The sequence below is a fragment of the Herpailurus yagouaroundi genome, unplaced genomic scaffold (genome assembly GCF_014898765.1).
Source record: "Herpailurus yagouaroundi ecotype Mexico unplaced genomic scaffold, PumYag 187, whole genome shotgun sequence".
In the NCBI taxonomy this organism is placed as follows: Eukaryota; Metazoa; Chordata; class Mammalia; order Carnivora; family Felidae; genus Herpailurus; species Herpailurus yagouaroundi.
The window spans coordinates 23,442,035-23,468,182 of NW_024412418.1; the positions used below are offsets into that span (position 1 = coordinate 23,442,035).

At 33.2% G+C, this 26,148-nt stretch overlaps 1 protein-coding gene across 2 annotated transcripts in view; it reads left to right on the forward strand.

Moving 5' to 3' along the window:
• Positions 1 to 26,148, forward strand: part of KIF18A (kinesin family member 18A) — an 80,781-nt gene that overhangs the window by 51,415 nt on the left and 3,218 nt on the right. For both annotated transcript variants that reach the window (XM_040495559.1, XM_040495561.1), the window contains exons 15-16: positions 19,423 to 19,861; positions 20,648 to 20,755. In XM_040495559.1, coding sequence (XP_040351493.1) covers positions 19,423 to 19,861; positions 20,648 to 20,755 — 547 coding nt within the window. The remainder of the gene's footprint in view (positions 1 to 19,422; positions 19,862 to 20,647; positions 20,756 to 26,148) is intronic.

Here is a 26,148-nt window from a genome sequence, read left to right on the forward strand (position 1 = left end):
TTTTATTATGTTTTGTTCTTGGTTTGTTGTTTAATATTTTGTTCACATGATTTCATAGATTAACTATTTGTTGTGTCTTATTCATTCCATGAATTTTGTATGTTATATTCACTATGAGTAGGGAGTCAAAGATGAGTAACAGGGAAGGGGCATGGAGTACAAAGCAAGTCCACTTATAAATATTTATTTTTCTTAGTCTTAGAATAGTAAAATAAAATTGTTAATTAAAAAAACATAGTGATGGGGCACCTGGGTGGCGCAGTCGGTTAAGCGTCCGACTTCAGCCAGGTCACGATCTCGCGGTCCGTGAGTTCGAGCCCCGCGTCAGGCTCTGGGCTGATGGCTCAGAGCCTGGAGCCTGTTTCCGATTCTGTGTCTCCCTCTCTCTCTGCCCCTCCCCCGTTCATGCTCTGTCTCTCTTTGTCCCAAAAATAAATAAACGTTGGAAAAAAAAATTAAAAAAAAAAAAAAAACAGTGAAATTTATGTTTGCGTTCCTAAAGATATGAAGCAATACCTAGATAACATATTATGAAAATTATACTATTAATGGTAGCCTTAACACATTTAAGAAGTAAAATTGAAGAGATTCAACTTAAGCAAAACCTGAGTTAAAAATGTGTCTCATTCATCTAAGCTTATACATGTGTTACTGACTTTTTTCCTACATTCTCATTAATAGGTAATAAGTAGTTTTGTTGTCAAATTTCTTGTTGTTGTTGTTGTTGTTGTTAAATTTCAAAAATGCTAAACGCTCTGGTATTTGAGACTTGAATTTGGGTTTTTTTTGTTTTGTTTTGCTTTTGTTTTGTTTTTCTGGTGCATTAGAGACCTTTTAATAGTATTTATTAGATCAGCAGCAATCTTTATATTTAAAATGCCTGCATTGCTTTTAAAAGTCTGATGAGATTAACCATCATAATTTAATCTGTGCTCTGTTGTTAGGCATCTAGATTGTTTAATACCTTTTATTATAAATAATATTGCAGTAAGCAAATATGTATATTTGTCTTGATGCTCATGTCTGATTACCCTTATGACAAATTCTTAGAAGTAAAATTTCTAACTCAAGAAATAAGCACATTTTTTTAAAGTTTAAAGTATATATTGCTTCGTAACTTCTCCCACCCCCATGTGATTATACCAATTTTAATTCCCATCATCAGTGTAAGAAAATGTGTTCCTTTCTCCCTTTATTCTCACCAACTCTTGGTGTTAAAGTATCTTTAATTTTTAATTTATAGAAAATTATTTTCAAACATACGTAGAATTGCAAAGTATACAGTAATGAACTCCATGAACCCATCACCTAACTTTAAGGTTTATGTCATGGCTAGTCTTGAGAACTCTGTCTGCTTTTCTCCACCCCATCAAATCTGTACTGGATTATTTTGAAGGAAATCTCAGCGTATCATTTCTTCCATTTACATCTTAGTGTCTCTAAAAGAAAACACAATATCCTTTTCATACCTAATGTCATTAAATATCTATCCAATTAGTGTTTAAATTTCCCCCTTTGTCTTAGAAATGATTTCTTTTTAAATCCTTTCATCAGCATACAAACAAGGCCCATACCTTGTCGTTGGTTGATATATCTATTAAATCATTTTGAATGTGGGGTTCTCTCTCCCTCTTTTGTCTTTGCTAGCTAATTTATTGATTCTTTGCCAATTTCAACCATAAATATTCTTTCCATTTTTCCTTTGTTTACTAGTATAGTTGAATATATTTTTTCTCATCTATTCAAGGATCTATTTTCTTTTCTGTGAATTACTTAGCCATCAACTGATCATTTTTCTTGCATAGTCATCTTTTGTAAAAATTGTTACATATTTACAAGAGCTTAGGATATGAATGTTTATTCATTCAGCAATATTTTTTGAACTTCTATGTGCCAGATACTTATGCTAAGGATGCATCAAAGTACAAAACAAATTTTTTAACCCTTCCGGAGATTACATTCTAGGGCAAGAAGAAAGACAATAAATATAGTAAGTAAAGTAACCAAATCTTAGAAGGTGGTACATGCTATGAGCAAAGAAATACAGGGAGTTCAGAAGGGGGAGGGGGAGAGGTTGCTACTTTAAATAGCATTGTCACAGTAGGCTTCACTGATAAATGTGAAGAAGTTCACAGTTGCCCATGTAGATATCTGAGAGAAGACTCATTTTTAGGTAGAACAACTCACGCAGATCTCTAACACAGTCTGACATATTCAAGGAATGGCTAGGACATATAATTGGTACAAAAGAAAAAGGAATTAAAGTAGACAGTGATGAGATCACAAAGATCAAGCAGAGGAAAGCAGATCAAGTAAAATCTTATAGGTCATTATAAGGACTTAGACTTTAACGCTGAACAAATCAGGGAACCATGGCATGATCTGAGCAGAGAAGTAACATATTTCCATCATGTTTTCAAAAGATCCTTCTGACTGGTGAGTTGAGAGTAGATTGTAGTATGGCAAGAGTGGAAACAGGAGACTACTGCAATAACGCAGGTGAAAGATGGTGGCTCAGACCAGATTGGTAGCAATGGAGTTGGTGAGAAGTAGTCAGATTTCAATATATTTTGAAGGTAGAACTAGCAGGATTTCATCACAAATTGGATTTGGGATATGAGGGAAACAAAAAGTCAAGGATGACCCTAAGGTTTTTGAATTTAACAACAGAAAGAATCAAGTCACATTACAAGAGATTGGGAAGACTTCAGGTAGAGCAGGTTTGTAGGGTGGGAGTGGCAGAAGATTAAAGCACAATTGGGGCATTTTAAATTTGTCTACCATACATCCAAGTGGAGGCCGTGGAAGCAGTTGGAGATAAGAATCTGGAGTTCAGAAGAAAAGTCTAAACTGAAATATAAATTTGAGAGCTGTTAACATTTAGATGATATTTAAAGCCATAGGACTGGATGAAATCATCAAGGGATATTAACTCTTTCCTCTAAGATACATGTTGTGAATATGTTAAGTTTATCATTAACTCTTAACATTGAGATACCCCTTTTAATACTGAATTTTTAAAATTTTTATGTCATAAAACAACTTCATTTTTTTTCTCTCTTGCTTTTGGAATAATTCCTCAAAAGGTCTTTTTATCCATAAGGGTTTTTTTTTTCTTTTAATTTTTACTTTCGTTTTCTCTAATTTATTTTGATGTAAGGTAACAGGAAAGAATCTAGCTTAATTATTTGCAAAGAACCTGACATTCTTGTGTAATAAGTTGATAGTCCATCCTCATGGTACCTTTGTTTTAAATGCAATAGGTAGTCCTATAATTCTATTTTTGGAATTATTTATCCTATTCTGTCCTATTCTTTAGCTTATTTGTCTGTCCTAGAACTAGTAGCTATTATTTTCATAACTGATACTTGATAGTATCTTTGATATATAGCAGTGCTAGTCCCCCTTCATTATTCTGTTTTTAAAATGCTATTAGCTGCCCCTAAGAAATAAATTTTAGTATAATTTTTTCAATTCCAAAGAAATAAAATATTTGTAAAAATTTATAAGTTAATTTTGTCTTCACATTTTTTCGCCATCAAATCTTCTCATTCTGCAATAGTGTGTCTCTCCATATTCATATTTTCTTAGATGTTTCTCAGCAAAATTTTAGAACAGAACTTTCTTTGTATATATTTTGTACGTTTGTTATTAAATTCCTAAATGCAATATTTTATATTTTTGTTACATGGATTATTTAAATTTTTCTTATTAATAAGCCTGTATTATCTCTTAAGAAACTAACTTTTAAAATTTTGTTCATTTTAATATCTTACCAATGTCAGTGCTTGATTTTGGAATAGTTATTTGACTTGAAATCTTTGCCTCCAAACTAAATGTCTGTTTACTTGGAGTAAAACATGCACCTATTTTAGGTCTGGAAAACAGAAAGTGCACTCACTGAGTGCCATGCAGGATGGGGGTGCTGGCAGCAAGGTTTATTTATGGAACGGATAAAATTCCTGACATTAAATGAAAAGTCAAGATTTCCTCATTATCCATCTGGAAACTCACATTTAGTAATATTTCTGTCTCTAACCTTTCCTTTTCTTAAATTTTGTACCTCATGTTAGTGGTTTTTATCTTAAAGTACAATAAAAGATACCAGTAGAATCAGTGTCTTCTATATAGTAGATTTATTATGATTGAATATAGTTCCAATGTAAGTTTAGGTTTACCCTAAAATTACCTAAAATTGAATATGTCATTTAAAAAAATAAGTCTTATTTAAAAAAATAAGTCTCTAGATGAATTCCTCATATAATAAATATGAAATAGCAAAAATATTTATAACCTAAATTTTCCATGTATTTTCCCATTTGGCAATAAAATTTAATCATTACCAATAGACAATGGAAGTCATGTTTATATCCCTAAATACATTTCATTTGACCCTTATTCTCCTCATAGACAAAACAGTGTTCAGTTGCTCATCCATAACTGTAAGTGTTACTATAAATTATAAGGTTCTTGCATTGTTCCCCCCCCTTAAAAAAAGCATGAATAGTAGGAAAATGAGACTGAGTGGAAAACATGGTATCTGCTATTTCCCACAAAGGCAAGTATCAAAAGGTTATGGTTGATTTATTACTCAGAGTGTTGGATTAATTTAAAACACTATGCCAATTTTTTAATACGTAGGAAAATGTATTCTCTCTTTGCAATATTTGTAAATAGCTGTAAACTATCTATATAAGCATTAATACTGCAGTAACCACAATAGTGTCATATGAATGCATTATAAAATGTTTATTGTATGTATGGTTAATCAGTAGTACCTTAAAGTTACATATCTTTTAAATAGTTAAAATTCACTCACCTGTATCATTTGCAACTGAATTCCATGAGTCATAAGGCTGTTAAAGGAATCCAGATTTATGATTAGTACAGTAATTGTATCAAGCATTTGTAGCCTAGAAGTGTTTATTGAAATGCATATATTAATATTTGATTTCACTTTAGACCTTTGCCAACTAATTTTAATTTAGCATAGTTTCCCAAAATACCTCCTCACGTACATATTAACATGAGTACTAGCAAAAGAAAAATCCTTGCCATCATTTTGTACCAAGCCTCAATTAGATCTAATCCCATTCATCAATGTCTCCCTGTCGTGAACGCTGCTTTGCAGCCTGTGACTCATGTTTGCTAAATACTGCATTCTGCTTTTTACACTAACGTACAGCTCTGTAAATCTTTTAACGTTTGCAGTCTTAAGCTCTTGATAAATTAGTTCCTCTGGGTAAAATCACTCAGGACACCTGATATGGCACATCAAAAGATGACCCCAGAAGGCCTGCCCATTTTTTAAGAGAGGGATTTTTCACTCATTAGTGATAAATTATCTAGTCTCTTTATTTAAAGGAACCATCTGTGGAATATTTCAGAAAGCTAAAAAATATAGACCCCCTCGTACCTAAGACATCACATGAAATTGCCAATTCATACTTGTGTTTTAGAGATTTATTTAAAACCAAGAGAGAAAAACAGGAAATAGAATGATGGTTCTTCATTCAACTTATTTTAAAACACTTTGAGAAAATGTGATGTAAGAAATGAATAATAATAGCAATATCTAAACTAGTTTCCATTTTTCTTGTCTCTCCTCTCTCCAGTCTGCCCTTCACACTACAATTATCTTCCTAATAAAGTGCAGACCCCTTATTTAGGAGAGCCTTCTTAAGGCTTTTGCCAGTCTGTTTTCAAGCTGCAGACTTACTTTTCTACAGCACTTGGTGTCCCGGGCTTTTCTTAAACATACTCTGTTTCTTGCCTCTCTAGTTTCCAAGCTTTTCCCTCAATCTTGAATGCTGTTTCCTCTTGCTTCATCCCACATCCTAACTTATTAAAATCCTTATCCCCGCTGAGAGTCCAGTTCAGATTCTGCTTTCTTTATGAACCTTCCCTTACTGAGTCCTCTCTCCTTGGCCTGTACATAGCCTTGCATTTCCACCATATTTTTTGTATTTCTGTTACAGTGATTACCACTCCGTCAGAAACTGTTTTCTGTAATTCATTTTTAACCTTATTGCTCCTTTCACTAATATTTTAGCCTTTTTATTATCTTAGCAATAAATGTTCATTTATTTGAATTTGGAAAAAGAAGTCCAGCCAAAAGAAATAAGATGTCTTTCATTAACGTCTATTAATATTTTGTTTTAATAGTTGGACATTTTTTCTAAGCATTCATATGCAGTTGGTATTTTTTAAACAATAAATATTGAGATCTATTATACATAGAATTGATCACCAGCTTTTTCTCACCGAACCACTTGTTACGCACATTTTCCTATCAAATATGAAATTAAATTACTTTTAACAATTGCATGCTTACCTAATCCCCTACCAATGAATGTTTAGTTTGTTTTCATTTTATTGCTGTTAACAAGTAACATTCCACTAAACATCTCTCTGTGTGTTTATGTTTCACAGCTTGTCTAATTATTTCCTTAGGCTAAGCCCCTAAAAAATAGAATAGCTAGATCAAGGGGTATGTACATTTTCACAGTATTTGATATGCATTGTCAAATTATTCCCCAGAACTATTATAACTGTAGAATCTACCACTTTACATGGGTAATGAACGTGGGCATTTTTTTATGTGCTTTTGTCCAGTTGTGATTCATTCTAAATTACCTGTTCACTTCCTTTGCTTTCTTTTTCTCTTTCATGTTTCTTATTCATCTTTTAAGAATTCTTTCTTGGTAGACCAAAGATAACCAACCACACAGATATATATATATATATATATATATATATATATATATATATATATATATACACACACCCAGACAGAGACATGTACACATACAAGAGCTTTAAATCCTTTGCCATGTGTGGTACTTTTTTTCTTTTATTCATGGTGATTTTTTAATTTTTATGTAACCCAACTTTAAATTATAAAAATACCCATATTTCATTCACTCTTAATGTTCTTTTTCTGACAGTAGTAGTCAGGAGATAGAATCTGTTTTGGGGAGATGAAATTATATATTACCTCTATTCATATTTTTGAATCTGTGAAATTTTATTTTTTTAAGTCTTCATTATAATTATATATGCTTTTACTTTGGTTTCTTTACCTGAATTCAGCAAGAGACTTGAGTTCGGGTCAAAAACAAATATGATTGATATGATTTTGAGCATGTCACTTTCTTGCTGTGAACAACAAATTATAAGATAATCTAATACTAAATTCTGGTTCTTTGTGTGAGATGGTACCCACTGTGACTTTTCTGTGATCTGTAGTTAGGAAAGAAGTAAGACCTGCTTTAAAGTGGGAATTTCTAAAGTAGAAATTCATTTAAAAAATATAGATTGCTAGCCACCTGAGTGGCTCAGTCGGTTAAGTGTCTTGATTTCGGCTCAGGTCATGATTTTGCACTCATGAGATCAAGCCCCGTGTCAGGCTCTGCTCCGAGTGTACTTAGGGTCCTAATCCTAATCCTTCTGCTTAGGATTCTCTCTTTCCCCCTCTCTCTGCCCTTACCCTGCTCACACTGTCTCTTTCAAATAAATAAACATTTAAATATAGATAGATAGCTAAATGCCATGATTTCTGTGACATAGGAATATCACAGTGACATTTGGTTTAAAATTATTTAGACCTGACTTTCTTAATAATTTATTAATTTAAGGGCATTTCTTATAATAAAAAATAATAATCAAAGAATTATTTAAAAGTAAAAATATACCAACATTCTTATAACTACCTTTAGGAAAATCAGCATATCAGTTTTTCTTCTGTTGTTCACTTGAAACTCATGATGGATGACATAACAAACTGCTAGAATTTATCTAGTATTTCTAAACAGTATGCTTACACTGCTGTTTATTGATTTATCTATGTTTAGATTTTTATCATCTTCTGATTCTGATTGATGAAGATTTAGTTCATTTATACCACCACTATTTCTTCTTCCCTGATCTGCTAATGTAGCCAGGTATTATACAATATACATAGTTTATTATTATATATTTTTATATAATTACTGTGTGATAATTATTAAAACATTATAAACATGTATAATATTATATAATACATAATTAACTTAAATCTATAATATCCTGGCATATTAGCAGGATCAGGTAATAAGTGGCATATATTATATATAATACTATACTTACACATATGTTAATAATATAACAATACTAGGGCCTATTTAAGGAAATTTTTATAATAAAATATAAATATTAAAACATTTTTTAAGTTTTAGGCATAATTTTTAAGTTAATAAATATTAGCAAGATTTTTTTTTAGACATTCCTTAAAACTACTTTCAGAAAGATAGATATGAAAGCAATCTGTTTCTGCTTTCTACTAGAAATGTTTCAGATTCCTCAACCAAATCTGTGGGATAGGGTTCTTGGAGAAATGAAATATTGATAGAAATAATGAAGAAGACTAGATTGTGCTTGGAGGTGGATTTAAATGGCTTAAAGAACAATACAGCCAATAAATACATTTTTAGATGTTTCTCTTCAGGTCTTTTGCATATACTTTTTCATGAGACTGTCCTATATTTCATTAACAAAGTCAAAATATACAACTTACTGTTTTTATTATACTACCATAATTGATCATATTCCTTAAAATTCCAGAAGTTTGAGAAAGAGATGGCAAGTGGCAGATTAATTAGTATATCAATTTCATTTACTTCTTCATTAACTCCTTACCCAGGGATCAAATATTTATTCATAATTTCTTTTCATCACTAACAAATGTAATTTAATGGAGAAGCAAATTATTGTAATTTCATTATGATTGTCACTGTTTTTATTTTGATTTTAAGCTGTGGCTTATATTAGCATATTTTATTCTGTATAATACTATACAAACTACACAAATGTTAATGTACATAAGTTGTAACCTAGGTAATATTGTGTTACAATCTGGACAATCACAGATGAAAATTGTATTTTTTTTTCCATCTAATCCACAACTTTAGTGCTTGCATTTACAGTTCATTTTAAAAGTGGTTTTAATACTTGAAAGTCTTTTGAAAGGCTTCTAAAACTTGGCAGTCTCAACAAAATGTTTTTGTCTGACTTCCTTTTTAAGCCTCTCTATGGACTTACAGTAAACAAACTTTTTAAAGCGGGAAATCTCTAGCCATAATGCAGGAACAGATGAATAGAACACTAACCACTTTATTCTGAAATGCACATTTTCAGTTGTACATAAGATGCCTTAAAGCATCATATAAATATTTTAAGATGTTTCGTAAACTATTAATGGATAAGTATTACAAAGACTAGGATTGGATTCATTAAACACAACTTATTATAGGGTTTAGAAGAGGAGCTCTTCTATATCTTTCAGTAGTCCTATCTCTGATTACTTTTAAAATCCTGTTTTGAATTATAGCACATAATTATTTCGAAAAGTTCTATTATTTAATCGTGTAACTTCCACCGCCTACCCTCTTTCCTAAACTAGGAGTTTATCAATAAGTCTTTAGCATGTCATATGTATTTTTGTTAAATTGTTATTTTTAAGAAAAGCCTCATGATTCTAGAAATAGCAATCAGGTGCATTATATTGTTACCTCATTAATATGTGCCTTCAACAATGTGAAGTGTTAATAAGCCTAAAAAGATCCTCTTGAACTTGAGAATAATTGTATTAGGCCTTTATAACTAAAGAAATACCAAAGTTATTTTTCAGTGAACAATTCTCTGAGTAGTTCCCAAAGTGTTTTTACAATTTTATATAATCCGGTTAAGTAGAAAATAGTAATAGAAAATTTGCGGATCCTTAAAGTGACCTCTCTCTGTTTAATCATCGGAATATTTCTCAACAAACATATAAAGAAATTAAAGTATATTATGTCATCACATGGAATCTAAATGTGAAGGTAAAGATAGGTATAAGAAATCCAATAACTAAAGCTGGAGATCTTTAAGACACTTAGAATATCTGAAGACAAACTGATTAAATCCTTGTTCTTATACAAAGTATGTCTTCTTTCTTAGAGATTTTGCTATCCTAAATGTTATTTTTATTTCTGCTATTGTTCTCTATATATTTTTGGTATATCAACATTACATCTGCTGGCATTCAGATTACACAGGCAGTTCCCTGAAGAAAAGGAATTTTCCTTCATTCTGGAACTCATGACTTTAAATCTGTTTTATCCATTTCTCACCATATTGAATGATTTATTTCTGATAATTGAGTCACATTTTTATTAGCCCTTTTTAAATTTTTCCAAGTAGGAAGTTGTTCTCCCTTGCTTTTTGTTATATGCCAGAGAAAACATGACATGGGGAGGGAGGTTGGTGGTAAGCCTCTAGAGAGTAGGGCTAAGTAAAGATCTTTCCCACCTTCCCTAGGCCTAGAACATTCATATGCTCTTCTTTTTGCCCATTCCTTTCATATTATTTGTTTACATGTTTCAGTTAGACTTTTGAATGTAAAACTTCACAGCTTTGGCTAGCTTGACCCCACTTGGGGTCCACAGATTTTGAGTAAAGCCTTCCCAGAACAAGCAAGATACATATTTTGGCCTGCTTTTCCCTTAACAGCTCCAAAGTCTGATTATTTTATTTTCATCAAAACTCTTACGTGTGGGTGCGTATGTGTGTTTGTCTGCCTCCCCCTCTGCTTTCTCTCCCCTCTCCACCTTCATCTGCTTTTAAAATCCAGCTTACATTTTTATAAAATAATACATACTTTTTAATATGTACATAGTGCATAGGTTAGAAAGCTAACAGGTACTCCTATTTGTGGAAATATCTCTGCCATTTTGTTGCCCATTCCCAATTCTTATTCCCCTTTTAGCGGTAACTTCTGGTTTTTCCTTTTAATTTCCAAATTTCAAATTTATACTGCTAATTCCTATTTGCTTACATTTTTCCAATTTTAAATATCATCTACTAATTTTTTTTACTTTGGACCCTAAGTATTTAATACCTTTACATGCTATATATGTTTCCTCCCCTACTCCATCTTTCCAAAAGTTTTTCAGCTTTGTAAAAATAAATCTCTAGGGTGTGTTCAAGTAAATATTGTTTCCTCTTGAGCCAAAAAAATATGTAAGTTTTCTTTCTTGTATAGCTTTATTGTTTCTGTATGTAGTACTTGCTTTTTTCCCCATCCTCTTTTTTGTTACTCTCCCTTATTTTACAGAAATGCATCCTCCAATAGAGTCTTCCAGTGGGTGTGCAGGAAGTAAATTTTTTCAGATAGTGCATGTTTGGCATTATATTATCTGGTTATTTGACTAGGTATAGAATTCTAGGTTGGAAATGATTTTTCTGAGAACCATGTAGATATTGGCTCCACTGATTTCTAAATCCCAGTGTTGCTGTTAAGTGACATGCCATTTTTATTCCCCATACTTTGTGTATGACTTTTTCCTCTAAGGAAGATTTTGGGATTTTCCCTTTATCCTTAGTTTTCTGAAATGTCACAATGATGTACCCTGGGTATTAGTCTTTTTTACTTCATTAAACTAAATAGTCTGGGCTTCTCTCTCTCTGAAAATCTTTATCTTTTCACTCTGAGAAATGTTCATATATGTATGTGTGCACATATACATACATGTACCTCCATATAATAATATTTTTTCCTACTTCCTGCTCTGTCTTTGGACTCTTAACTAATCTGGTGTTGGATTTCCTGGGTTGAGCCTCTAATTCTTTTATTTGCCTTCTTGTATTTAACTCTTTTGGTTTGCTTGTTCTTTCTAAGAGATGTCCTCCACTTGATCTTACAGACTTTATTTTGATTTTTCGTCCCTCTCATATTTTAGATTTCTAAGAACTCTTTTTAGTAATTCAGTGTTTCTTTCCATAACATTTTGTTTCTATTTCATGAATGTAGTAATTTCTCATCCCTCTGAAGATATTAATTGTGGTTATTCTAATACAGTCTTCTATTTCTACATTGTCTATTTCCTCTCTTTTTTTTTTTTTCCTGCATGTAATTCTCTATCCAGATTATCGTGTTGAAAAATATATACTCAAACATCTGGTGACCCTAGTTATATTCTGTGTACATAGTTAGGTCTTTCAGCTTTACTTTATGGTGATCTCCAAAAAAATAGTTTTGGGGAGCCTGAAAATGTGAGTACCTATGTCTTTATTGTTATAGTTTGTCTATGAAGAATTCTGATTTCCCATTTAGGAGGTGTGTAAGTCTGGCACCAGTGTATTAGAGCAGTAGGAGAAAAATCTGTGCATTCATTATTGAGAAATTACTAAAAAAACCCTAATGTAAGCTGTGCATGATGGCCCCAAGTCTCCACCTGTCCAGAGAATAAAACCTCATGTCTTTTAACAGGGTGATGAAGGAATAATCACCTGGCAGGACAGATGATATTGATGGGGTAAGAATTTAGGGGGTCCAACTTCCTTATACAGACTTTCAATCAGTTCTGTTTTTAGCTCCACCCTGTGCCTTCAGAGTCATCCTCATGCCTCCAATTCCTGAGATTTTCTGAGGCTTCAGAGAGCTAGGTTTTTATTTGTTTTTGTCTCATTCCTTACATTACTCTTATTTTAAAAAATGTTTTTGCTATTTACAATTTTGGAAGAGCAATTATACATTTATTACAAAAGTGGTCAAATGCTTTAAGAAGAAAATAACATTCAGAATTTTTCCATCCGTAATCACTAATATTTTAATAGATTATGCATATTTCCTTCTGCTGTTTTCTTTAACTTTCCCCCACCTTTTTTGCTTGCAGAGTTTGTATGTGTATGTTTTTTGTTTTCAAAATTGAGATCATGCTGTGTGTACAGTTTGTACACTACTTCATTTTTCCATATTTTCAGATAATCTATGAAACATGGCTTTAAATAATTTTGTAGTTATGAATGTCCCATGTTTTATTTAGCCATTATTCTAATCGGTTTCATTCTCCATGTGGTAGGGACTCCATCTTGTGTGGGAGTGAAGAACATGCATCTTGATTATCAGCAGGCCTGAGTTTGTATGCCAGTTCTGCCATTCCTTTGTTCTGCCATATCTTTTTACTGATCCAGTGAGTTCCCTCAATACGTGTTATCAGTATGCTTTGCCCATAACTTGCTAATACTCAAGTAGAAATTAGGGTCCACAAATGGGGGACAAATGCATTCCTTTTCGTGGATCTAACAGCCCCAGGAGTATAGAAAAGGAACCAGAGCTCTAGGTAGTATCAGCTAGAAACTTTGCCATTTGCCCAAGATCTTCTGATCCATGTGTAGTGTGGTACCAGTGCTAGGAGCAAGGCCCACAGGTTTGGGTACTTTCTGTTCTGTACTCCTCTCAATATTGAGACAGCTGGGCCAGGACTGGGTTTGAGGGCCTCTTAGTGCTACTGCTAGTATTCAGATATTACCATTTTACTGTATCCCATAGCTTTGTCTCATCCTTTCTACTTCTACTTCATCTACTCCCTCATTCCTATTCCTAATGTAAGGGACTCTAGTAACATTCTGCCAGTGTCTTTTACTCAACTCCCAGGGATAGCACTGAAGGATGAGGTGGGGGAATATTTTGTCATATTCTCCTCCATGTCTTTCTTTATTCTAGTTCTAGGTACACAGTATCATCCCTAAAGTCCTCTAATGTCCTAGTGTGCAGATAATATTCTTCCCTTATCACCAACATTAAGACAAGTTTTCTCCTATTTTTATTATATGGTCATTTTAAAGGAAATGTGGAAGGAAAGCTAGATGCCTCTACTCAGATTACCATCTTGGTTAAAATTGATTGTCTTTTGCAAAGTTAACCTTCATGTCCCTTCTTGTACCATGGATGCTTCTAAAACAACACGTACAAGGTGAAGCCAACCAAGTTCTCGTTCTTCCAGCGAGAAATTCTTCCAAGTATTTGATGCCTTTCTGTCTTCCCTCCCTATCAAAAAGAAAAGGTTCTGATATCATGTATATCATATATTATTTGATCAAAATGCATTCATTATGGGACCACATTTGCATTTTGAAGCTTCACTAAATACGCATTAAAATGCAGTGGCTCCTTTTTAAGGAATTGAATGCAACAATCAATCAACAAGGTATTGGGGGTGGAGCAGTCAGTCCTTGTATCTGAAATCACAGTAGGTCTATGCCTAGAACTGAAGATAAATCTGTTTCAATTGTTAGAGGGTGTCTAGAGATGAATTTGCAGAGAAAGTAGAGTGCCTGACCTAAAAAAGGATACTCTTTCTGTATCATTCTGTTCACTTAAATCTTTCCCTCCCTTTGTATAAATTCCTAGGAACCAAAGTCCATTTTCAGTAATTGTCTTTCTGCCACCCTTTTCTAGAACCATTTCCTACTGAACCTCTCTCCTCTCTCCTGTTCTTTCCTTTTCCTTACCCAAGCATGATAATAACAGCCATCATCTCTGAATAAGAAGCTATATCCTCAAACCCCAAAAAGTATCTGCTGCCTCAGGTCCATGAGCATCCAAACTAGACAGGGAAGGAAGCATTCCTAGACACCTGCATTTACTTGAATCAGAGTTCCTCAGTAGAGGACAGGACCTCAAATGTGATAAGTGGGAGTGGGGGGAGGAAGCTGTCAGTAACAATGAGGATGCCAAATTTGAAGGAATGACATTTAGGACCTTTTGAACTTTTCTGTAATTGCTCACATAGAAATGGCTTATGGTTTCACTGAAAGTTGTCAATTTTGTTGATTAAATTATATGAAATACTGCTCCTTTGTGTGAAGTCCTTATCTTTGGTCCTGATTATTGGGCAGCTAGTCACATGTATGTATGTCATTGAAAATGTTCTGAATTTATATAATTTTAATCTGGTCATTTGATTACAACACCCTTCCCACATCCAATCATACTGCTACCAGTCTAGTCCAGGCTCTCATTTTTTGCCTGAGCTGTAGCAATAGCTATGTTACTGATTTCTCTGTTTCCTCTCTCACCCATTCATATTGTTATCTACACATTAAACAAGGCAATCTTTTTTTAAAACATAAATCATATCACCTCATATCCATGTTTAAAATAATCCTCCACAGATAGCCCTTTGCACTTAGAATATCTCATTTTATCCCATTCATAAGCCCTAACATTGGCTGGCCCCTTTTGAACTCTCTGGCCTCTTCTTATTTCTGTTCTCCCTCTGACTCACTACACTTCAATCACATTAGTCTTCTTTCTTTTCCTTGAGCTCAACAAATTTATTGTTGCCATCGGGTCTTTGCACTTGCTATTTCCTCTGCTTCTTTCCCAGATCTTCGTAGGGCTGGCTCCTTCACAGCCGTTCAAGTCGCATCCCATCTCCCATCTTTAGAATCACCTTCCCTGGCCATCTAATTAACACCCTTCCTATCTCCCATCGCTCTCTATTACATTTCTATGTTTTATTGAATTTAAATGAATTTGTCATGATTATCTTAATTAAGATAATTTACTTTTCTTCCCTCTCTCCCCAGAAACGTAAGTTATTAAATGTCTTGTTTACTGCTAGATTCTCAAAACCTAAAAAAGGTCAGGAACATGGTGGGTGCTTAATACTGGGTGGATGAACAAATAGTGACTTCTCTTTATACGGATACAGTCCTCTTAGTTGTTTCTCTTGTACCAAAGCTGATGAAAACTTTTTTTTTCCTTTTGTAATTAAAATAAACATTGATACTAGATTGGAAATAATAGTAGTGACTTCTTTTAGGTGTCTTGACATGGTTGCTGTTATTATCTGGAAATGAATTTCAACATATTCATTTATATCCCATGGATCATAATTGTTTCAGAGCAGTAGAAATGCAGTATACTTACAATGTGTTGAAGAGCTAGAGTCCCAAAACTGCTATTTCTAGACCATAAGATACATTGCTACCTACTGCCTCCTATACTCAAATATATGATGATGCCAGTTGGTTTGGGGGATGGAAATGCCCAGGAGAGAAGACATGCTGTCCTTCCAAGGGGCTACCAATCATTTTTATCCCACTTTTTAAGAGCCTATAACAATGCATTTTTAATTTGCTATCCTCTCCTGTGTGACACCATGTTCCTGAGGTATTTTATTGACTATTATCATCTGTTAGAGTCCCTTGTTCTGCAAGTCTGTAACTGCATGATTCCTTTTCTCATTTTATGAAGCTTTTTTTAAAGGAATTATAATCTGCCTCCAGGTTCCTTCTTTATCATTTCCACTCTGTAGGCCCAAGAATTACAGAATCTTGTTAGATAGTATTTTCCCAGTCTGAATCAGGGGAAACTACAACTGCCCCAAGCCTTGTCTTCTGGAAAGTTACTGTACATCCTCTAATGGAAAAGTACAGCAAATCTCTTTTATAGACATAGACCTAGCATACCCAATGGTTCTTAAAGCCTATTAAAATGTACAGTGTCCCTAACCTAACAAGTCTCCAGTTTGCCATGCCCACTTAATATACTTCACTTTATCGCCTAAAGGAGAATAATTGTTTATCATATAATTGTGTTTATATATTTTGGAAATCATATTCAAAGTCAAATGTCAGTTTACTGTGTTCTTTTAGTTTTCATGGATTAAATGGAGACATAATCTCTTTATCAAGTAACAGTAGATTGACTGCTGAATTTCTATGTAAGCCTCTAAATCTTGTTTTTAGTCTGGTTATCTCCTGTGCCTTTCTGAGCAACTAGTCAGCCTAAGTAGTCCTGAAATGACCATCTATTTTCTGCTCCCTTTTTATTATTGTATGTATTTAATAGTTGAAAGGATAAATATAAAAGAACCCTCTGGATTTGTGTTTTGCATGTATGTTGTAGGTTTGTAGCATCTCTTCTTCCAGGCACAGGAAAACCATGGTATGTGAATCTACATTAACTACCACATCTCCATGTTTCTCCTTGAAGTTATCATATCTTTCTTTCCAAGAGAGCAGAATTATGGCTAAAGATGTGTCATAATGACATTGCTGTTGATTTCACTGACAAACTGTTAGTCTGATGATATCAAAATTTGATGTTGGGTGTATGTTTAAATTATCCCAGAGAACAGGTGGATATTTCTTCAGTGTCTTATGGAAGACCCCTGTTTTCATGTTCTTTACAAGCAGTAGGGTAAAAGTGGTCCACCATCATGGGAATTTGCCCAGTGCCACTCCAGAGATTATCCCTTTCTAGATACTATGTGCAAGAAAAATAGTGACTCTGGATAATCCTTACCTCTTGAGATTTCATGTTCCATTGTGTTTTAAGTTTTACAATATTGTTATGAAGCCTGCATTTTTAAAGAACACTTAGTTGTGTATGCTTTACCAACACTTTTGGTTTATATTACAGTTTACTATCAGCTTTGGTAAACTGGATATCTGATAAACTAAAAATGAGACATTGTTTGAAATGTGTTCTTTTTGTGATAACTGTGTATAAGGTATTAATGGAAAGTAAATTATAACTTTCTCTGTAAAAGTAGTAGTGCTAACAGTTGAATCATATTTACATATCTAGAGCCTTTCTTTGAACCTTAAGTATTTTATAGATCTTACCTAATCCTAGAAAACTCCCTGTACATGAAGGTAGTATTCCCCCCCCCCACCGGCCTTTTTTAGGGGGTATTAATGCCCACACTGCTTAAGTGAGTTGCCCAAGGTCACTCAGTGAGTTGTTGCTGAAGCCAGAAATAGAATCCAAGTCTCCTGACTCCCAATTCAGCTCTCTATCCTCGATATAGTTTTCTATCCTCTATATACCCCTGCTGCCTCTCATGGGAAAAGAAGTTAATCTTCCAGCTATTAATAGCCACCAAATTGGTGGTAGCAGCACAGTGGAGAAAAGTAACTGTCTTTACACTGCAGCATTAGTATAAAAATATCTGGTAATGGAAAATTTGACAAATGTCATGTTAAAGGGAGTGGAAAATTATTTTAAGATCTGGATCTCATTTATCTAGTTCTCAGAAAAGTAAAATTCCTTAGTAGAACAGGGATCATATTTTTCTTCCTGTTTTTAAATTGTCTTTCCTAGAGGGTAATTGTCAACCTAGCCATAGCAGAGCCTATTGTCAACTAACATAGTAAGAATAATGCACGTACTGATTATTATAAGTGATTATTATAAGTGTATTTTCTAACTGGGTTGAAAGCTTGAATTGCTTTATTGAAATATGTAACACTTACGTAGCTTTCAGTGTTATTTAAGTTAGTATTATATCATAAGGCAAATGTAGCATTAGTTGGGAATCTTACTGCATGATTTGAAAACATGGGCAGAAATACACATTGTAGTTTCCTGACAATATACCTCCAGCAAAGTTGCTTCATGTCAGGCACCTGAAGTTCACCGTGAATGAAACTGGCAAAGCAGCGGAAAGTTAATTAAGAAAGACAAGATTAGCACACTGGAGCTGATGAAGTGTATTGTTATGTATTCAATCAATTCATTATTCTATATATTTTAAAAAGGTATTTGAGAGGTAAATATTAAGCCTGTCTAGATTGTGGAAATTCAAACTTAAGTTCAAACAAAACAATTTGTCTCTTAATTTTGGAACAAGAAACAGGAATTTCCTTACTAATAATCTCTGGATATCATGTTTCTGTTTAAAGATCACTAAGAATCACAGAAGAATGACATCAACATTATGTTTCAAGTTTAAGTGTAAGAGAGAAAGGATTGGTGGAGGTTCGAAAATACTGAGAAAGTAGTGGCGAGAGGATAATTACAAGAGTGTAGAATAAGACGAGGTCAAGTACAGATCTTTAGGGAAATATATACGTTTACTGGATGAAGTAAAAAGAAGGTAATAGATGTTGGAGAGGGAAATCATTTTGAAAAGCTACAGAAGTTGTAGGATAGAGCTAAGAAAAGTTCATTAAACTTGATGACCTCTTGACATTTAGGAGACTTACTTGTACAGAGTGATAAGGAAGGGCCATGTAGGAGTATTCTGACCTCTTCATATTATGTTCATTTATCTTAAGGTACTAATCTAATTTTCAAAAACTGATGAATTATGTATGGTATAGGAAACAAATGATCAGAACGCTTTATTAACCACCATATCTGAGATAGTAACAGATTTAATTCTTTCATTCACTTGGGATTTTATCGGTTATTGCCATTCTTGTTAATTTAGACTCGACTGCCACCCAATTAAAAAATAACTGGTGATATTTTATAATCTCTAAGTTATTAAGTTATTAATCTCTGTGTGTACGATTATTGAGTACTTTTTTGTTATCTTAAACATAAATCAAACATAAAATCTAAATTCTGCTATCTCTAAGAATTAGGGTTGGTATTAGCCATTTATTATTTATTTTCTGTTCCAGAATCTCTTTATAATGAGTTCATTAACATTATTTAAAGTTATTAGCAATAAACTATGTTTTTTCTTTCCAACTGTCTTTTAAATTTTAATCAGTTGGCAGAAAATGTACTTTATTATTGGTGGTGATGTTGTTTAACTGATATGGTTATTGGAAAATTATTTAGGTGACATTATTGAGCTTCTTTTTAATTTTATTGAATAGGTACATCTTCAAGTGAATCTAATCTGTTTAAAATCCTTCCACAAAAAAGAACCCGAAGAAAATTAATGCCTTCTCCCTTGAACACAAAACATCCCCAAAAGTCTACACTGTCTGAAAGTTTGCAGCTCAATGATTCTCTCAGCAAAGAACTTCAACCTATTGTGTATACGCCGGAAGACTGTAGAAAAACTCAAAATTCATCTATAGTGACCTTACTACAACCATCATCACATTCTACAAGTTTTCAGACCATCAGCTCAAATGTAAACAGTGATAATTCTCTGAAAATGTTATGTGAAGCAGGTATTCCTCTCAGCAGGAGGAAAGAATATGGACAGGAAGATTTGGACTCTACATTTACTGTATGTGAAGACACCAGCAGCTTAAAGAGTAAATTACCTGAACAAGAATCACTATCAAACAATAACATTTTACAAAGGTACAAAAAAGAGTATTTACCAGTTCTTCTTTTGTTTGTGTTTTTATTTCATTTTGTTTTGTTTACATAGTCTTTAAACCGTAGCTTTTTTTTCTTCTTAAGTTATATTTAAGGTCTATTTCATGAGTCAAGTATGCTATCTTGATTACAAAAGTCAGTGTTTTACCTTCATTAAATCTTGTTTTTATAAATATTAATCCACTAACACAATATTTTAAAGTCTTTAATTTGATATCTTAGTTGATTGACCCTCAGTAGACTAGAAGAAACCTTAAGGTATATTTAGTTTGTCCTACCTACTCCAAAGTTAGATGATACAAGCCATCATCAGAGGATTACTGTGTTTACTTTTATTTATTAATATGTTCACTAAAGAAAATCTCACATTTTTTATTCACGTTCAGCAAACCTCAGCTTACCCTGAATCATCATATATCTAAGGTATGGCTGACTACATGTCATCCAAGCAAACAGCCTTCTCACTTCTTCTCAGTTCATGTCCTGTACACTTCATCTGTTTAATCACAAGTAATCCAAATATGGGAAGAATGATACCTTCACCTTTCTATGCTGTTGGGATGCAGAAATCTCTTGAGAGCAACTCTTTCTATGAGATAAAAAAGAGAGAAGAAAACCCTAGGGCAAGCAAGAGAGGCTTTATAGTCTACAATAATATTTTTCTTTGTATATCCATACAAAATAATATTCTAATTATGAAAGTGTATGTTCATTTTTCTCCATAGTACAAATCAAAATTACTCATTTTATTTTTTATTTAATATACAGGCTTGCCTCTTCTTCATTTTCAACTAAACATTCTCTGCCTATACCAAGCATAGTACCATCCTACATGGCAATGACTGCGGCTGCCAAAAGGAAACGGAAGTTGACAAGGTACAATTAAACATAAACTGACTCAGTATTTACATAAGATCATCTTTATACTTTGTTTCCTATAGCTGCTTTTTATTTCATGTGATTAAACTGTGAATTATTACATATTTATTTAATGTTTCTTTACTTTGGAGAAAGAGAATGTGTGTGAGCGGGGGAGGGTCAGAGAGAGAGAGGGAGACAGAATCTGAAGCAGGCTCCACATTTTCCACACAAAGTTGATATGAGGGACTTGAACTCACAAATCATGAGATCATGACCAACCTGAGCCAAAGTTGGATGCTCAACCAACTGAGCCACCCAAACACCCCCTGTGAATTCATATTTAAACGTGTATATAATTAATTGCTCTGAATGCAGCACTGGATTTATATTATCAAAAGCAGATCTTGATAAATCCCAAGTATTTCACTTGCTATTTACATAAAGTATTCTATATCTCAGATAATTAAAAATAAGTTGAAAAGTCTTCTGGCCTTCAAAAATGTCATTTAATTTTAACTTTTCTTCTGGTGACAACTTTTACTCATTTGGTATTTTTCTTTTTATACATTAATTAATTGCTTCAGTCCTAAAATATGTATTTTGATATATGACTAAATGTATTTTGATATATGACTAAAATGTAATGAGCAAAGAGACTTCTATTTCTGGCTATGACAATGTAGCTTATATCAGACCGAGCCCACCCATCAACAAGTTATAAAAGCTGATAAAACACAACCAACGGCTGCTTTAAAGGCACTGGAGAACAACCAACGTAGCCAAGACTTGAAGGTCTAAGATGCAGAGGAAAGGAAGACAAGCTATAGAGAGTCAAACCTTCTCTGCCTCTTTTTTCCATTTAGCATTTGCCAAGCATCAAGTGTAGAGGCCAAGCACAAAATGGAAGACTCCAGCTACCAGCAGTCTCACTGATCTAAGGAAAGAAAATAGTTCTATATGTAGCTTTTGCCTTCAAGATGTTTGCCAAGTTCTGAATTCTGTGGCATAAGAGGCCAAGAAATAAAGCCGAAAGAAGCAGAAGTATTAAGTAGAGTTTTGACATTCTCATGCAGCTGGGACACAAAAACTGTACCGGGATCCATCAAGAAGAAGAGGTGCTGTTAAACCTTCAGGATTTTATTTGAGACCCTTGAAGGCCTGTGCTGTAGGAGTAGGGCAAACTGGAGATAGACCAGTTCTTAAAAGCCTGAAACAGACCTTACAACAACTCAGTCTCTTTTTGGATCAGAGTGATCTAATTCTGTCCTGCCTGCTTGCCAGAAGAAATTAATTTCTGGAGAAGTATACCTAGAGCATATACAGGTTTTTGGTTTGTTTTACATGTTTAGCACTTAAGCAAAAATCACCAAGTATGCCAGGAGACAGGACCAAATGACTGAAAACTGAAGATCCATAAGTGATACAGATATTAAAATTATCAGGTAGGGACTTTAAAATTTTAACTGTGATTAAGTTCAACAAAACAGTGACAATTTCCGAAAGAACTGTATTGTATTAAAATGAATCAAATGAATATTCTAGAACTGAAAAATGAAAATCTACTGAATTTAAGAATAAATAAGTAATAAAAAAAATTTTTTTAATAGATTAGACACAGCAGAAGAGAGTTTAGTGAACTGGAAGACAGATTGACAGAAAACTATCTAAAACAATGTGCAAAAGGATAAGATAGAAAATATGGAAAAGAGTGAAAAAGACATATGGGACACAATTAGATCTAACATGTGTGTATTTTGAGTCCCAGAAAGAAATGAGAAAAAGAATGGGGAAAACAGTGTTTGAGGAGATACTGGCTAATAATTCTCCCAAACTGACAAAAGATAACTAATCACAGATTCAAGAAGCACTGCAAACCACAAACAGCATTAATACTACAAGAAACATACCTAGTTATATAGCAATAAAACAACTAAAAATCAAAGACAAGGAAAAAATCTTAAATATACTGAATTATAGGACACAAAGTCCATTTTGTAGTCTTTATATCCCACGACACTGAATGCAATGACAAGATTGTAGTAAATGGTTATATTATAAAATGACTGAATTGCTTTATCTCTTTTTCTTTGACATGTGATTATGAGGAAGAGTATAAGATCCTAAGATAGGATAACTCTTTTTAAGTTTACTGTTTTCCACCATGAACCTCTTATCATCTGGGCTAGTGTAAACAAATTTACAAATAGTCTGTGCCGCATAGAGTATTACCTCATTAGCATATTTAAGATCTGTCCTTTTCCCTTCCAAAGTATAGCAGAACCTTGGAACATAGATTTAAGATTCATGGATTGATTTTTCTAGAATGTCTTTATCCATAACGTTTAAATTTCTGTATTTTGCTGTGGCACAAATTTGAATGATGCAATTTGTCTGGCTCCTGTATGAGTATCAATCATTTAATGAGTGAGCCTAGCTAACCATCATGTTTCATCCATCTTATCACTAATTTTCATTGCGTCAATTGTGTTATTCTTTCTGCTAATTAGTGTTGGAATTTTTGGTTCTTGTGGTTCTTCACTGATAGCATGCTCTTTTGTGTTAACTAAGATGTAGCAAAAGTTTATAGCTAATTATCATTTCAAAATGTTTGCATCATTATCAGAATCAAATGAGTTTTCAAGAAATGTCCAGGTATGAAAATTATATTTAGAGTGGTTTTAGATGAATTAAAGAGCTTCCACATGAGCAGCTAATATTGCGAAATAATATTAAAGGACATATGAAGAAAGTAAGATTTCTCATAGCCTATTAATTGCTCTATTACATTCCCTCTGGTACCAATAATTAGATCCTGCCATTAACTAAGGTTAAAAGAGATTAATGCTAGAAATGTACATAATTACTTTTTTTCTTTTTTAATCTTCCTTTTCCCCAATTAAGCCTACATGAGTTTGAGAGTAATAAACTCTGGTATTTTCCACTTAGCATATTTTCCATTTTATGTACATATTTAGGTGTGTATGTGTATTCTAATGTGGTTTCTAAAAATGAAGAAGGGAAGGCTCCATATGTATAGTTATTTTAATTATTTTGTACCAGTTTTTCTCTCTGAAAAAAAAAAAATTACAGTCCAAAAAGCACTGGATATTCTAAAAACTTATGAAACTCAACTTTTTAGTTACTGCTTAAGTTGAGAATATGAAATTTTGAATCATTTCAGATTATTTAATACCACTATAGCACACTGATTTAACTATAAATCAACCTATCAAATGTAATATATACATATGTAAAATTGTACTTATAAATTATACTAATCAGAGTTTTGGAGGTTTGTTTGCTTTGTGTTTATTTGGTTAGTTGGTTTTTTCTTTGTTTCACAATCTAGCTTAGCACCCAGAAATGAGTCTCACATTCATAATACATTTTTGGTTTGTTTTGAAAGACATCTAGGGGTGCCTGGGTGGCCCAGTTGGTTAAGCGTACAACTCTAGATCTTGGCTCAGGTCATGATCTCACAGTTTGTGCGCTCGAGCCTGCATCAGACTCTGCACGGACAGCACAAAGCCTGCTTGGAATCCTCTCTCACTGTCTCTGTCTTTCCCTCCCCTGCTCTCTATTTCTCAAAAAAAAAAATAAACCATAATAAAATTCTGAAAGACATCTAATGAATCCAACTAGAAACTATCTCAACTGAAAGAATATGAGATGCATTATGTTAACATAATGCAGAAACATACTACTTTTATAAGGGACGGGGTTAAATCTTTACTTTCATTAATAGTTGTAACAGTATATTTGACACATAACCAGAAGAGTTATTAAATTTCTTCTCAATATAGTCTTTAACATAATTTGAATTTTCACTCATACCAATTTTAAGTCTTTTTATTTTGTGATCCAACATAAATCTAAAATAAATTTGTAACATGAATGTTAAACATTTCGTTAGTGGACTGTTTTATCTAAATTCTAAAAAACTGTTTGCAGGTATTTTACTTATATATAAATATATAACTTATTTTTTATTTCATTCCTCGAAATATGAAGATTCTTTCAGATAGATTTATTCGAAAGCCTAATTTTCAAGTAAAAACAATTTATGAGTCAAAACAGAGGTCCTAGAACCAAAGTGAAAAATCATACCACATAATAATAAAGGTAATTTTAAGATAAATTGTTAGGAAAACTAACTCTTATCAAAAGTAACCCATGACATTGATCTCTATACTTGAAATAACCAAATGACCAAAAAAGAATTTTTGCCTTAGACAGCGGATACATATATTATCCAAAAAGGGCAGTTAGTACCCCAAACAGAATTATAGTAACTTAGTTTATTTAGCACCATTTAGAAATGGAGAATTTCTACAACCAAATTTGTTTGCTTTCATAATACTAGTACTTTTTTGTTAGCATTCTGAGTAGATATAATTTATATTCTTGAACAGAGTAGGCAAAATTACATTTGGAGTACCATAATTACTTTTCTCACAGGCTCTAGAAAAATTGAGGTACATAGGTTGATTTATTTTTGCCAGCACTCAGTGTGCTCATGCCTGTTTTTCTTTCCTATCATGGTAAGTTGCCATTTCTGACCACTGTCAGTTACCATACAACTGATCCATCTTCTCCCTGTTCCACAAACACACCCACATCAGTTTACTATTTGGTTAGAGCAAGCTGTTGCCATAACAGGGAAGCCCCCAAGTGTTAATGCAACCCACATTCAAATTAGTATCAACTTGTAAAATGGCATATGATATCTTTTTTAATCAGCAACTCCCTTATTTGAATCAGTATGAAGGGGGGATGTTTATCCTTCACTGGATCCCAACCCTGCCTGTTAAAACTTGATCCTCTTTGGATTAAGAAGGATTGGATTGCTATTTTTCAGGACCCAGATCAAACTCCTCTTATCCACAGTCTTTCAGTTGTTTTGTTTTTTCTACTTTTAAAATCAGGAACCTACAGCTCCTTATAGTTTAAAAACCTACAGCACTGTTTTTTGCTTTACCTTGTATTATTTTGTGTATTTGTCTTATTTGTCCCCCGCTCCCCATAAATTCATTATGTAAGTTTTCAGGACAGGGGTTATTAATGCCTAACTTATTTGTATATCCTGTAACATGAGGCCATAGTAGTAGGTGTTTAGTCATAATATGTCACCTCAAATTGAGTTAGAAATTTGACCCTTTAAAATTTTTTTAAGATAAAACAAATGAAAATAGGCCATTCTTTTCATTTCAGTTTCTATAATTGTAGTAATCAGAGAGAGATTCTCAGTCTATTACCATGCTTCGATATAAAAACAAGGTTTCCAAAAATCTCACTTGTTTATATTCTCCAGATTAAGGTTCATGCTCCAAATGTATAATATGAACTTGGTTTTTAACCTCTTGCAGGGTGCTCTTTATCTCTACACTTGGAATAATAGAGTTTGCTTA